Source organism: Rhinopithecus bieti, unplaced genomic scaffold (genome assembly GCF_001698545.2).
Source record: "Rhinopithecus bieti isolate Rb0 unplaced genomic scaffold, ASM169854v2 scaffold_12928, whole genome shotgun sequence".
NCBI classification, from domain to species: Eukaryota; Metazoa; Chordata; class Mammalia; order Primates; family Cercopithecidae; genus Rhinopithecus; species Rhinopithecus bieti.
The window spans coordinates 1,202,316-1,214,788 of NW_016807614.1; the positions used below are offsets into that span (position 1 = coordinate 1,202,316).

The following is a 12,473-nucleotide window of genomic DNA, read 5'->3' on the forward strand; positions in this document are numbered from 1 at the left end:
AGGAACCACAGTCCTACAGCCACAGAAACTGAATTCTGTTAATAACCATCTAAGCTTAGAAGAGAGCCTCAAACTCAAGAAAGGCAGGCAGCCTGGCTGACACCTTGATTGCAGTTTTGTGTGACCCTCAGCAGAGGACCCACTTGAGTCATGCCTGGACTCCTGACCCAGGGAAACTGGAAAATGATAAATGTATATTGTTTTAAGCCTCTAGGTTTGTGGTAATTTGTTATGGAGCAATAGATAACTAATACAACTGTCTACCATCATAAATGGTCAGACTAACCAATCCTACAGTGTAATTTTGATATGGTTTACTCCCTATCTTTCATCAAGTAACAGTATAACTAAAATATATCCAATGAAAAAACATAACCTGTCACTGTAGAACCAGTCATATGTTAAAACACTACTGAAATGAGCTGGGCATGGTGGTGCCTGCCTGTAGGAACAATGAGAGGACCACGATGAAGGAAAATCTGTTAAATGCTCACCCAACAGCAAGGAGACTATGTAGTTTAGATCCTTTAGATCCCATCTTTGGCAGAAATTGTTATTTGGCCCTTAAAAAGGGACAATCCATATTTGGGCAGGCCTAATTTATAAAAGAGCTTTCAAATGTGGTTCATGTCCCTCAGTTCTGCACTGTGACAACTGAGAGCCCCTTGTTATGACCCTGGTCTGCTGATACAGGCCATGGGCATATCCCAGCCCCTCTATACTCACGCACTGCTCGCTGGTCTCTGGGATGAACTCCCCCTCACTGTTGATGCTGGTGTAGGACCCCTGCCGGGCAATGTGCTGCTGCCGCTCAGGAACATAGCCAGGGGGAGGTGAGCTTCGGCCAGGGTTCTGGGAGCCTAGAGCACATAAAGGAGGCTTTCAACAACAGAGCCCAGGGTGTGTGGCCCAAGAGGAGCAGGCATGGGGCCAACTCAGAGACACTAGGCCCTAGAGGTCAGGAATGTGACTCAGATGGGTCATGGCACCAACGTCCAGCATGTGCCAGCTCCCTCAGGCAAACAAAGTCCCTTCCTAATAGGAAACAAACTCCAGAGATGGAGCAGGCACTACGGCATATCCGACCTAAAAAACCTTGGCACAAAACAGAAACCAGAATAACCCCTATGAGACCAATTTTAGCTGGCAATCAGACTAGCTTTTTAAAAAATTCTTATATATAATTACTCCTTCCTAATGTCACCATCTTCCTCTAGAGCACTAACATCATTTCCTCCCATCCGCTCAATGCATCAGCTTAGTCCTCTTTAGTTTTGGGTCCCGGCAATATTTTGAGAGTGGGGACTAGGGAAAGGTAACTGAATATACCTGTGCATTTCTCTCTGCTGCCCTGTTCCCCCAGCCAGTGTCTCCCCTTATTTGTTCTCTACCTGTATCAGGTAAAAAGACCCTCCTGATGGACTGGCCAGGATCAAAAGCCAGCCTTCTCCATTCCTACCCACTCCCATACTTTCTGGTTTAAGAGTAATGATATCGTGGCTGGGCACGGTGGCTCAAGCCTGTAATCCCAGCACTTTGGAAGGCCGTCTGACGGGCAGATCACGAGGTCAGGAGATCGAGACCATCCTGGATAACATGGTGAAACCCCGTCTCTACTAAAAAATACAAAAAACTAGCCGGGTGAGGTGGCGGGTGCCTGTAGTCCCAGCTACTCAGGAGGCTGAGGCAGGAGAATGGCGTAAACCCGGGAGGCGGAGCTTGCAGTGAGCTGCGATCCGGCCACTGCACTCCAGCCCGGGCGACAGAGCGAGACTCAGTCTCCAAAAAAAAAAAGAAAAAAAGAAAATTATTATCTTTTTTTTTTTTTTTTTTAACTGAGACAGGGTCTCGCTATGTTGCTCAGGCTGGTCTGAGTAATGATATTATCTTGCATTTATGTGGTGCTTTACTTTTTGTTACACATTCACAGTAATTAACCTCATTTGATTTTCAACATCCCTACAACAGAGGTTTGGCAAATATTTTTTGAGTGCCTGTTAAGTGGCAAGCATTCCACAAGGTATTTTTATAACATTTGTTACTTCACTTAATCCTTTCAACAATCCTGAAAGCTAAGCATTTGCTTTACTTAACAGAGGAGGAAATGGAGACTCAAGGAACTTAAATCTTAAAAAAAAAAAAACCCCAAACACCCAAAAACAATTATTTATGTTTTACAGGTAAGAGACTATAAAACCAATTTACAGGTATTTTCACCACATCAGCTTGTTAGATGAAATGGTTTATCATCCTAATGTTAGTGAATGACAGAGGTGTGCAGAGACATACTTTGTAAGTCATTGAGCAATGCTTTTCTGCCATAAGGGAGTTTGAGTCCAATAAATCAGGTCCTCCCTCCTCCTAGCCCAAGAGCTTTTTCTGACTGGCTGTGTTGCTTTCCATGATCAGAGGAGACAAAAATGAAGCCAAAAGTTTGCAACTTTTTTCCTTCCTAAGCTCACCAGACAAACCAGAAGAGTCAATTTTCAGAAGGTTTAAAAAAAGCTTTAACAATACCCACACAAATATTTCTCGTAGCTTCAAAACTTAAACATAGGACTCTTATCCTGAACCCTTTTCCTGTTCTGAAGGGAACAAATGTATCCTGTTGTTTAGAAAACCAGAGACACAAGAGCCCTCCACTCCCTTATCTACCACCCCTTACCTCTCTCCCAGGACCCAACAATTCCCAGACACCAGGAAAAGCAGAAGTACCATCCCTCAACAATGCAGGCTACTTTCCTTGCTGGCCGGTTTCTCCAGTGTAGTTCAGGGGCTATAGCACTAGGTTTTCTGAAATGGAACTGCAGGCAAGATGCTCTGTGGAAATGGCTAAGGAAGCAAGAGAGACCAAGTTTGGTAGTTGGAGACCTTGGGAAGTACCTGACTCATTCTATTCTGTTTTATTGTTTTGTTTTGTTTTGTTTTCAGAGACAGGGTCTCACTATGTTGCCGCGGCTAGTCTTGAGCTCCTGGGCTCAGGCAATTCTCCCCGTTCAGCTACAGGCAGGTGCCACCATGCCTGGCTTCCCTCCTTTCTTCATGATAGATCCCTAGTCCAGACAATTTTAGATGGAAAATCTGAGATACTCAGTTTTAGTTTCACGTATGTGTGTGTGTATACATGTTTATACATTTATGTATATATATATTTCCTATCGCTCAAAAGCTCATGTGTGACCAGGCGCAGGGGCTCACACCTATTATCCCAACACTTTGAGAGGCAGGAGAAATGCTTGAGGCCAGGAGTTTGAGACCAGCCTGGGCAACATGGTGAGACCCCATCTCTACAAAAAATATTTTTAAAATTAGCCAAGCACACACTTGTGAACCCAGCTACTTGGAAGACTGAGGCAGGATGACTGCTTGAGCCTGGGAGGTTGAGGCTGCAGTGAGCCATGTCTGGACCACTGCACTCCAGCATGGGTGATGGAGCGAGACCCTGTCTCAAAGACAAAACAAAACAAAAGCTCATGTGGAGCCAGAAGCACTCAGCCTGTGCCTGGAAGTAGAGGTAGCGTACCAAGGACTAAGCATCTATAGCAGAGGGTGCTCAAGAGCCCAGTCCAGGGTCTTAGAACATTCTGGAAAAGAGGGTGGGCCTGACAGACATGGAGTTCAACAAACTCCTTGAACCAGAGAGACTACCACTATTTCAAAGGCCCTCAGAAGGAAGAAAAATACTTAATGGGGAAAAAAAGAATGTCGGGGAGTCTTGCTCTGTGTGTGTGTGTGTGTGTGTGTGTGTGTGTGTGTGTGTGTGTGTGTGTATGCACTTCTAGGGATGGGGTCTTGCTATGTTGCCTAGGCTGGTCTCAAGCCTTGGCCTCCCAAAGTGCTAGGATTAAAGGCATGAGCCCCCATACCTGGCCAGAGGGTTTCTCTTTGAAATACATTTTCTAAGAAGCTTGAACTATTGTTTTTCAATGACCTTCAAGAAACTGACACTGACTCTTTTTTTTGAGATAGAGTCTTGCTGTGTTGCCCAGGCTGGAATGCAGTAGTATAATCTTGGCTCAAGGCAACCTCCACCTCCTGGGTTCAAGCAATTCTCCTGCCTCAGCCTCCCAGGTAGCTGGAATTACAGGCGGCCGTCACCATACCCAGCTAATTTTTGTATTTTTAGTAGAGAAAGGGTTTCACTACATTGGCCAGGCTGGTCTCGAACTCCTGTCCTCAGGTGATCCGCCTGTCTCAGCCTCCCAAAGTTCTGGAATTACAGGCATGAGCCACTGACTCTTTGATTCTTCTATATTAAGTTAGTTGTTCAGAACGTATGGTTCATGTGGTTGTGCTGAATACATTTTGATGAATTCGCTACTGGATTGGTATTGGAGAATACTTCCAATCTCCTCTTGGACACATCACCCCAGCCTCCCTCCAAGAATGTCTCTCTGGCAGGAAAGCTAACATGGAGTCCTCAGTAATCTGGTTTCCCCACCTGACTCCAGAGCAGAGGCCAGAAACAAAATTGCTCTGAAAACAGGCATAGAATTTTGCTGGATTTCCTGTCTCAACATCTCACTCACAGGGTAGAGGCCACCAATTCTGAGATAAAGTGGTATCTGAGCCATGCCTTTGAAATGGTCTCAAACAGCCCATGGAAGATAATTTGTCCTATTTTCTAAGCCCTAACAGAAACTAAAGTTACTCTGAGTGTAAATTTAGGGATATTGTACCGTGAATTAACAGAGCAATAAAATCAGCCAAGGCAATATTTTTTTTCTTAAAAAATGTTGTCACCTCTCATTTAACCCTTACTACTAACCCTGCAGTGGTGGTGCATTATCATCATCCACATTGTGCAGAGGGAAACCCAAGCCCCAAAGCCATAAAGTGACTTAATGGTGGGGCTGAAGAGAGAAAACAGGCTTTGTGACTCTCACACAGTTCAGTGCAGGCAATTTGGGGACACAATTTATTTCCAAAAAGGGTAGGCATGCTGCTCAACACAGTGGCACAAGACAAAACTTCTCCTTGACCTGGCCAGGCCATCTGTTCCCCATGAGTAATCCCTATGGAGGATGGAGATTCCATTCACAAGGAAGTAAGACGGCCTGCCAGGCGTGGGAGGGAGGCTAACATGGGGACAGCACAGGGAAAGCACAGTGCCATGTTTCTTTCTTTCTTTGGAGTGCAGTGGCATGTTCATAGCTCACTGTAGCCCCAAACTCCTGGGCTCAAGAGATCCTCCTGCCTCAGCCTCCCAAAGTGCTAGGATTACAGGTGTGAGCCACCTCCACAGTGCCATGTTTCATGCAGCTCAAATTCAGGGTTGTTTTCTCCATGATCATTTGGGAGTCAGAGGCCAGGGATATAAAATGCCGCTTAGCCAACAGAGGGCTTGGAGGCAAAGACAAGATGGAGGTTTAGGGGAAATCTGGACCAAGGAAACTACTCCACTTTCCAGTGACCCAGACCTCACACACCCATGTACCTGGCTGCTTCCCTTGCTACTGTAACACAAAATTCCAGCGCAACTGTGAAAAAAGGATGGTTTTCCTAAGCCCTATCATGCCACAAAACACAGAGAGAGCACTATTTAACCCTTTGCTTATAAAAATTAGCCTACTGCCTGCTTCCTACTTTTAGCTTTGGATGACATCTTGGTAGTCCACAAGTTCCGTGGCAGTTCAGTCCACATGTCAGCAACATTTGTCAGCAGCAGAAGCAACTCTAAGGAGGAAGCAAGGTGCATGGAGAAGAGACTAAGCTTTTAAATTAGATATACATGGGTTCAGGTCAGGCTTTGCCACTCATTAGCTAATGATCTAAGCTCTCACCTCAATTTCCTCAATTGCAAAAACGGGGATAACTATCTACCTCATAATTTCTTTTGGAAGTTATAAATGTGCTGGCACAGGTATATATCTACATAACCCTATCTCACGGCAGGAAGTCCGTAGAACCCCATTTGTACCCTTCACTCTGTGGCAGATATATGGGGTAGGTGCAAGATGGATTCCACCCTTCTAGTGTGCCTTCCTGTAATTCAGAAGCTAATTGGCTAAAAGCTGTATTTCTAAGACTTTCTTTAGGTTCAGCCAATCACATGCACTTCTGTAAGATTAACAAGCTTCCTGTTATTTCTGAGCACAGTCACAGAAGCCTTTGGTTTTTCTGCCACAGTGTTAGCAGAGGCCCCACACCTGGTCTCCAGCTTTGCTGATGCTGACAGACAGGTGTGGACCAGAGCTGAGGGGCACTGGACTTCTGGACCGGTGGCTTCCTGATTACAGAAGAGGGAGGATGCTCTGTGGTGTGTCTTAACCTAGAGCCTGCTTCTCTTTCTTCCCTCATTGATTCCATAATCCACACTGTGCACATCTGGCTTATGGAATCTCTTCTTCCTGAAACTAGCTACAGTGGGTTCTCCTCTGCGCAACTGAACTCTGACCAACACACTCTGGAGCTGTATTATACATTTTAACTAGAACAAATAAAAATGTCTCTTGTAAGGGACTGACTGGAGAGAAAGAAAACCTCTTATTGATGAAACCTCAGACACTGGTCCAAACTATGCCCAAACAGGATGAAATGCCCTGAATCTGTTACATGGAGTGTCTGGGGTGAGACTTCCCTGGGATAAAATATCCATGGTCCCCCTGACACCTGTACCCTCCTTCATCAGTTGCACTGAACTCTCCCCTGGTTTTACAAGGTGGAATGGGACTAGCTCACATGAGACCAGCACTACAGACCCAGGAGGGCCTGGGGGGAAAAACAGCAAAGGTTCTCTGAGCTTTCATTTCCAGCCAGAGACTTTCACTTTTTCCAATCCACACTGTGCCTGCAGAGAGCCAGCCTTGTTATCTGATGGGCTATGTGCCAGGGGCTATTGTGCACAGGCCCACAGGCTGGAGCAGGAAAGGGAAGTCTCCCCAAACCAATGGCTATCAGAGGAACCAAATGGAAAAACCAGGAGTTGGCAGAACTGCTCCAGGGCATTTTCAGTTTTGTTTTTAAATCTTCATTTCAGAAACTGGGAGCCAATGGAGATACACAACAGCAGTTGAGAGCAACTCAGACAGGGAGCTGGACAGGATAGGATACTGGACCATAAACTCACTAAAGGTTACATATTTACCAGCAGTGATAGCAATGAGCCAGACAGCACAAAGCACAGTGCTATGCAAAACAGCTCATTCCGTAGGTCTCAGAAGGCTGCCTAGGCAGGGGTCACAGGCTTTCTTGGGACACCCTTCCCTGGTATTCCAGCCTGAACTTGCTCTAGCCTCACTGGGCCATCTATGCCAACAGGCCCATCTCAGCACCAACTGAAGCAAAGGAGCACAGTAGCAGTTGCACTGTTAAGAGGCCCACAGCTTCCCAAGAAGGCATTTTACACAGAAGGAGAAGAGTGGGGTTTAAGCTGCCAGGTATCCTCATTCCTCCCAGTGAGCGCTAGCTCTCTACCAGCCTCCTTAACCCAAAGAAGTGGAGTCAAAGATAAACTCTCACCCTAAGATATGGTAGGTTCTTTTGCTTTGTACTCTGACTTAAAGCTGAAAGACAGGCTTTCAGATTCTAGCCCTTCTCATAGAAGAACCCTAATCAGGAAGCTGATGCAGTCAGGAAGTTGTCTCTGCAGGGAGTTCTAGGGCTTTGGGTCAATGTTAATGTGCAGGTCATTGCAAGTATAAAGAGATAGCTTTTTGGCCACCAACTATTTTGTAAACTCCTCTCTCTTCAGGGACAGATGAGATGGGGAGAGTAATCAAATATTTTTTTCTTTCTCAATAGAAAATCTTAACTAATATTCACCCATATGCTCACAGTGGACCACACTCTGTAGACCACAGTAGTGGGTAGAATTTCCACAAGACCCTAAGAATATCTTCTATGTTTCAACTTTCAAAATTCCCATTTTATTTTGGAGCCGCTACCACCATCAAAGTTTCTGATCTCATCTAGCACCATAGAACTTATAGCAAGGAGGGAAAAAAACCTTTGGAGATGAAAGAAGCTAATCATTTTGGTTTCAACTGTATGGTCACTACCCCTGCAGTCCTGGTTTCTACCCTTTCAAATCCGTACTAGGACTGGAAGCTGGTCCTGCACACTGCTCTCTGTTTACTGCCCAGTTGTCGCTATAAGCCACCCTCATCCTTTCAACATTCTTTCTTGTCCTCTGCCTGAATTTTCCCTCCTCGTCTCTCAAGAGGCAGAGGGCTCCTCTCTTCCTTGCGAAAGCATTATAAACCGTCTACCTGGACTTGATTCATCTCCTTGATTCATCTCCTTGAGCAGGAGTCAGCTCCCCCATGGTCTCCTCTTCATCACCTTTAACCCCTTCTTTTCAGCTGTCTTTATCCCTCCCTTCATACACTTCCTCATATCTCTAGCCTAAAAACATCCTGGGCTGGGCATGATGGCTCATATCTATAATCTCGGCACTTTGGGAGGCTGAGGTAGGAGGATCGCTTGAGACCAGGAATTTGAGACCAGGCTGGGCAACATAATGAGAAGTCATCTCTACAAAAAACAAATTAGCCAGGTGTGGTGGCAAGCGCCTGTGGTCCCAGCTATTTGAGAGGCTGAGGCAAGAGGACTGGAGGTGGAAGCTGCAGTGAGCCATGATGGCACCACTGCACTCCAGCCTGGGTGACAGAGAGAAGGGGTTCTGCCATGTTGCCTAGGCTGGTTTCGAACTCCTGGGCTCAAGCAGTCCACCCACCTTGGCCTCCCAAAGTGCTGGGATTACAGGCATGCACCACTGCAACTGGCAGGCCCACCATTTCACTACCAAACTCCTAAAAAACCTGATTGCCTCCACTCAGGGGTTGGAGTATGGCTTGCCTCACTATGGGACAAAGTGGCAAGATAAGGACAAAGACAGAGTGAGAACTGAGGCAAAGGCACTTAACAAGACGAACTTAGACCATACAGGAGTCAGAATGCAGCAGGAACAAGTCCTTTTTTTTTTTTTGAGATGGAGTCTCACTCTGTTGCCCAAGCTGTAGCGCAGTGGCACAATCTCAGCTCACTGCAACCTCCACCTCCCAGGTTCAAGTGATTGTCCCACCTCAGCCTCCCAAGTAGCTGGGATTACAGATGCACACAACCACACCTGGATAATTTTTATTTTTTTATTTTTTTTGAGACAGAGCAAGAGTCTGTCCAGGCTAGAGTGCAGTGGCACGATCTTGGCTCAATGCAACCTCTGCCTCCCAGGTTCAAGCAATTCTCCTGCCTCAGTGGCCTGAGTAGCTGGAATTACAGGCACCTGCCATCATACCTGGCTAATTTTTGTCTGCCTTGGCCTCCCAAAGTGTTGGGATTACAGACATGAGCCACTGCACCCCGCCGACAAGTCCTTTAGTTAAGGCTTGGTTACATGGCTTAAGGGCACTACCCAATGTATCAAGGAAAAATATTGCTTGAGCTTCAAAGGTAGGTAGAATTTCCATAGGCCAAGGTATGAGAGACGATATCTTCAGGTAGGGAAATTCCACCTGCCTGCCTGGTGATCTCCCCACAGGGAGATTAACTCTTTTGGATTAACTCATTACTTAGTAGGGTTTTGTTTGTTTCTGTTTTGTTTGTTTAGCATGAACTAGTTTAACAGACTAAATGGCCTGAAAAAAACCTGGAATTCAAGGTATGCATATTATGATGGAAAAAACAAATGGTAAACATGATACCTGGCTTCACATATTTGAAAAACTGTCATATGGGAAAGATTTTATCTATGTTTATTTGCTGCTCAAGAGAGCAGTACTAGAATCAGTGGGTAAAGTGAGAGAAAGCTGATTTTCAATCCAAAATAAGGAAGACTTTCAAATAAATAAACAAGTCTGGAATTTGATTGGGCTACCCTGCACTTCCCCATCAACGCAAATGCTGCAGTGTGAACTGAGTAGCCTGCTTGCTGCAGAATCACTAAATATTCACATGTATGTAAATGATGATGGGAAGGAGGCACCAGAGGAACCCGGTGGAAGGCTGAATTGTTAAGGCTTACTAACCAAGGACTTCTTTGACCCCATTTCTATTGCTAGGACTTTTCCAAGTCTCTCATGCTAGACCTTGACTCCTGTCTCTGTTTCCCTTCCAGAAAGTCTTATCTGTACCAGCACACACCAAGCACTCAGACATTTGTGAATGAAAAGAACAGGTTTCTGTCTCTTACCCTTGGTCTGTCCTTACCAACCTGGCTGGTTGTGTAAGGCCTTCTCCCCACACTCCTAATTTGCTTTCCTACTTCTCTGGTTACTCCTTTTCTTTGTCCTTCATAGGCTCATCCTCTTCTAACTGGCCACTAAGTGTTGGGTTCCTAAGGCTCGATCATGGATCCTCTTTTCTTCTCATTCTATAGTCTCTGCTTAGGCACTCTCCCCTGGGCCCATGGTTTCAACATAACAATTTCCAATATTTTTTCACTAGCCCTGATTTTCTCCCCTCTGAGCTAGAGACCTATATATCTAACTGCCTCTCTGATATCTCCTGTTGGCTGTATCAGAGGCACTTCAATACCAACATGTCTAAAACATTAAGTCTGCCCCTTCCCAGCACCTGGAACCACACTCTCTTTCAATATTCCTGTCTTAGTGAAAGGCGATGCCATTTATTCATCTCCACAAAGCAGTAATTTACCTCCCTCTCTCTCAATATCTGCAAATTATTTTTCTTCCTTCCTTTCTCTTTCTCTCTTTCTTTTTTTTTTTTTTTTTTTTTGAGATGGGAGTTTTGCTCTTGGTGCCCAGGCTGGAGTGCAATGGCACCATCTCAGCTCACTGCAACCTCCACCTCCCAGGTTCAAACAATTCTCCTGCCTCAGCCTCCCTAGTAGATGGGATTACAGGTGCATGCCACCACGCCCAGCTAACTTTTGTATTTTTCGTAGAGAGGGGGTTTCACCATGTTGGCCAGGCTGGTTTCAAAGTCCTAACCTCAGGTGATCCACCCATCTCGGCCTCCCAAAGTGCTGGGATTACAGACGTGAGCCACCACACCCAGCCTCATTTTTTTTTAAATGAGATTGGGTCTCACTATGTTGCCTAGGCTGAGCTCAAACTCCTGGAATCAAGCTATCCTCCCACCTTAGCCTCCTGAAAACACCTGCAAATTCAATCCAATACTATAGTAATTCTTAAGCCTTTTGGTCTTAGAACCCCTTTGCACCTTAAAACTGATGGCACTTAGCTTTTATTTATGTGGGATGTATCAACTGATATTTACTGTATTTGAAATTAAAACTCAGAAACTTTAAAAACATTTTCTCAGGAGAAACCAGTGGAGGAAAAAATAAATGTTAAGAATACAATCATATACAAGCACACATGCCCTTAAGCCAGTACAGTGACGACATCACCTCAGGCACATGACCTCTGGAAAACTCCACTGTACACTTGTGAGATAACTGAGTGTCATGTCTCAGCATGATTATGAAAATAATTTTGAGGGCCAGGCGTGGTGGCTCATGCCCATAATCCCAGCACTTTCAGAGGCTGAGGCATGTGCATCATGAAGTCAAGAGATCAAGACCATCTCGGCCAATGTGGTGAAACCCCGTCTCTACTAAAAATACATAAATTAGCTGGGCATGGTGGCGCATGCCTGTAGTCCCAGCTACTTGGGAGGCTAAGGCAAGAGAATCGCTTGAACCCGGGAGGTGAAGGTTGCAGTGAGCTGAGATCGTGCCACTGCACTTCAGCCTGGTGACAGAGCGAGACTCCATCTCAACAACAAAAAAAAAAAAGAAAATAATTTTGAACTCACAGGGTCAAAGGACCCAAGGGACTGCCCAGGATTCCCAGAACACACTTTGAGAACCACCAAAACAAAACGCCATGTTCTGTCAGTTTTACCTCTGAAAGTTCACCTGCTCTTTCCCTCTCTCTACTTTACCAGCCTACTCCAAGCCCCAGTTTTCTCTACCTGGACCACTGCATTAGCCTAATGCAGTTCCCTTGTATTCATTCTTGCCCCCTCCAATCTGTTATCCACACTGCAGCCAGATCAATCTTTTCAAAATACAAATATGAACATGTAACACCACCCACTCCTCTTCACTTAAGAACTCTAAAGTAGCTTTTCACTGCTTTCCATGCAATGATCAGAATCTTAATCAGGGTCCACAAGGCTCTGCCTCCCTCCCCAGCTTTATCCTGCCCTCCCCTTCCCCTTGCTCCCAGCTCTCCAGCTATTCAGACTTCTTTCCATTTCTCAGACGTACCACACTTCCTCTTGCCATCAGGCCTCTGCTCTTGTAAAATCCCCTGTCTGGAACCCTCTTCCTTGCATCCCTTTTGCCTAACTCCCAAATCCCATTCATGCCTAAGGCCTTCCTGGCCCCAAGATCAGGATCAGCTCCCATCCCTTAGTTATAGCCCACCATTTCTTTCTTTCTTTTTTCTTTTTTTTTTTTTTTTTTTTTTTTGAGACAGAGTTTCACTCACTCTGTCACCCAGGCTGGAGTACAGTGTGCAATCTCCACTCACTACAGCTTCAATCTCCCAGGTTCAAGTGAT

General features: G+C 45.5%; 1 protein-coding gene across 5 annotated transcripts in view; it reads right to left on the reverse strand.

Annotated features, from left to right (window-relative positions):
* The window catches only part of MAP3K3 (mitogen-activated protein kinase kinase kinase 3), a 63,514-nt gene that overhangs the window by 13,375 nt on the left and 37,666 nt on the right, over positions 1 to 12,473 (reverse strand). For all 5 annotated transcript variants that reach the window (XM_017882907.1, XM_017882905.1, XM_017882908.1 and 2 more), the window contains one exon: positions 727 to 860. In XM_017882907.1, coding sequence (XP_017738396.1) covers positions 727 to 860 — 134 coding nt within the window. The remainder of the gene's footprint in view (positions 1 to 726; positions 861 to 12,473) is intronic.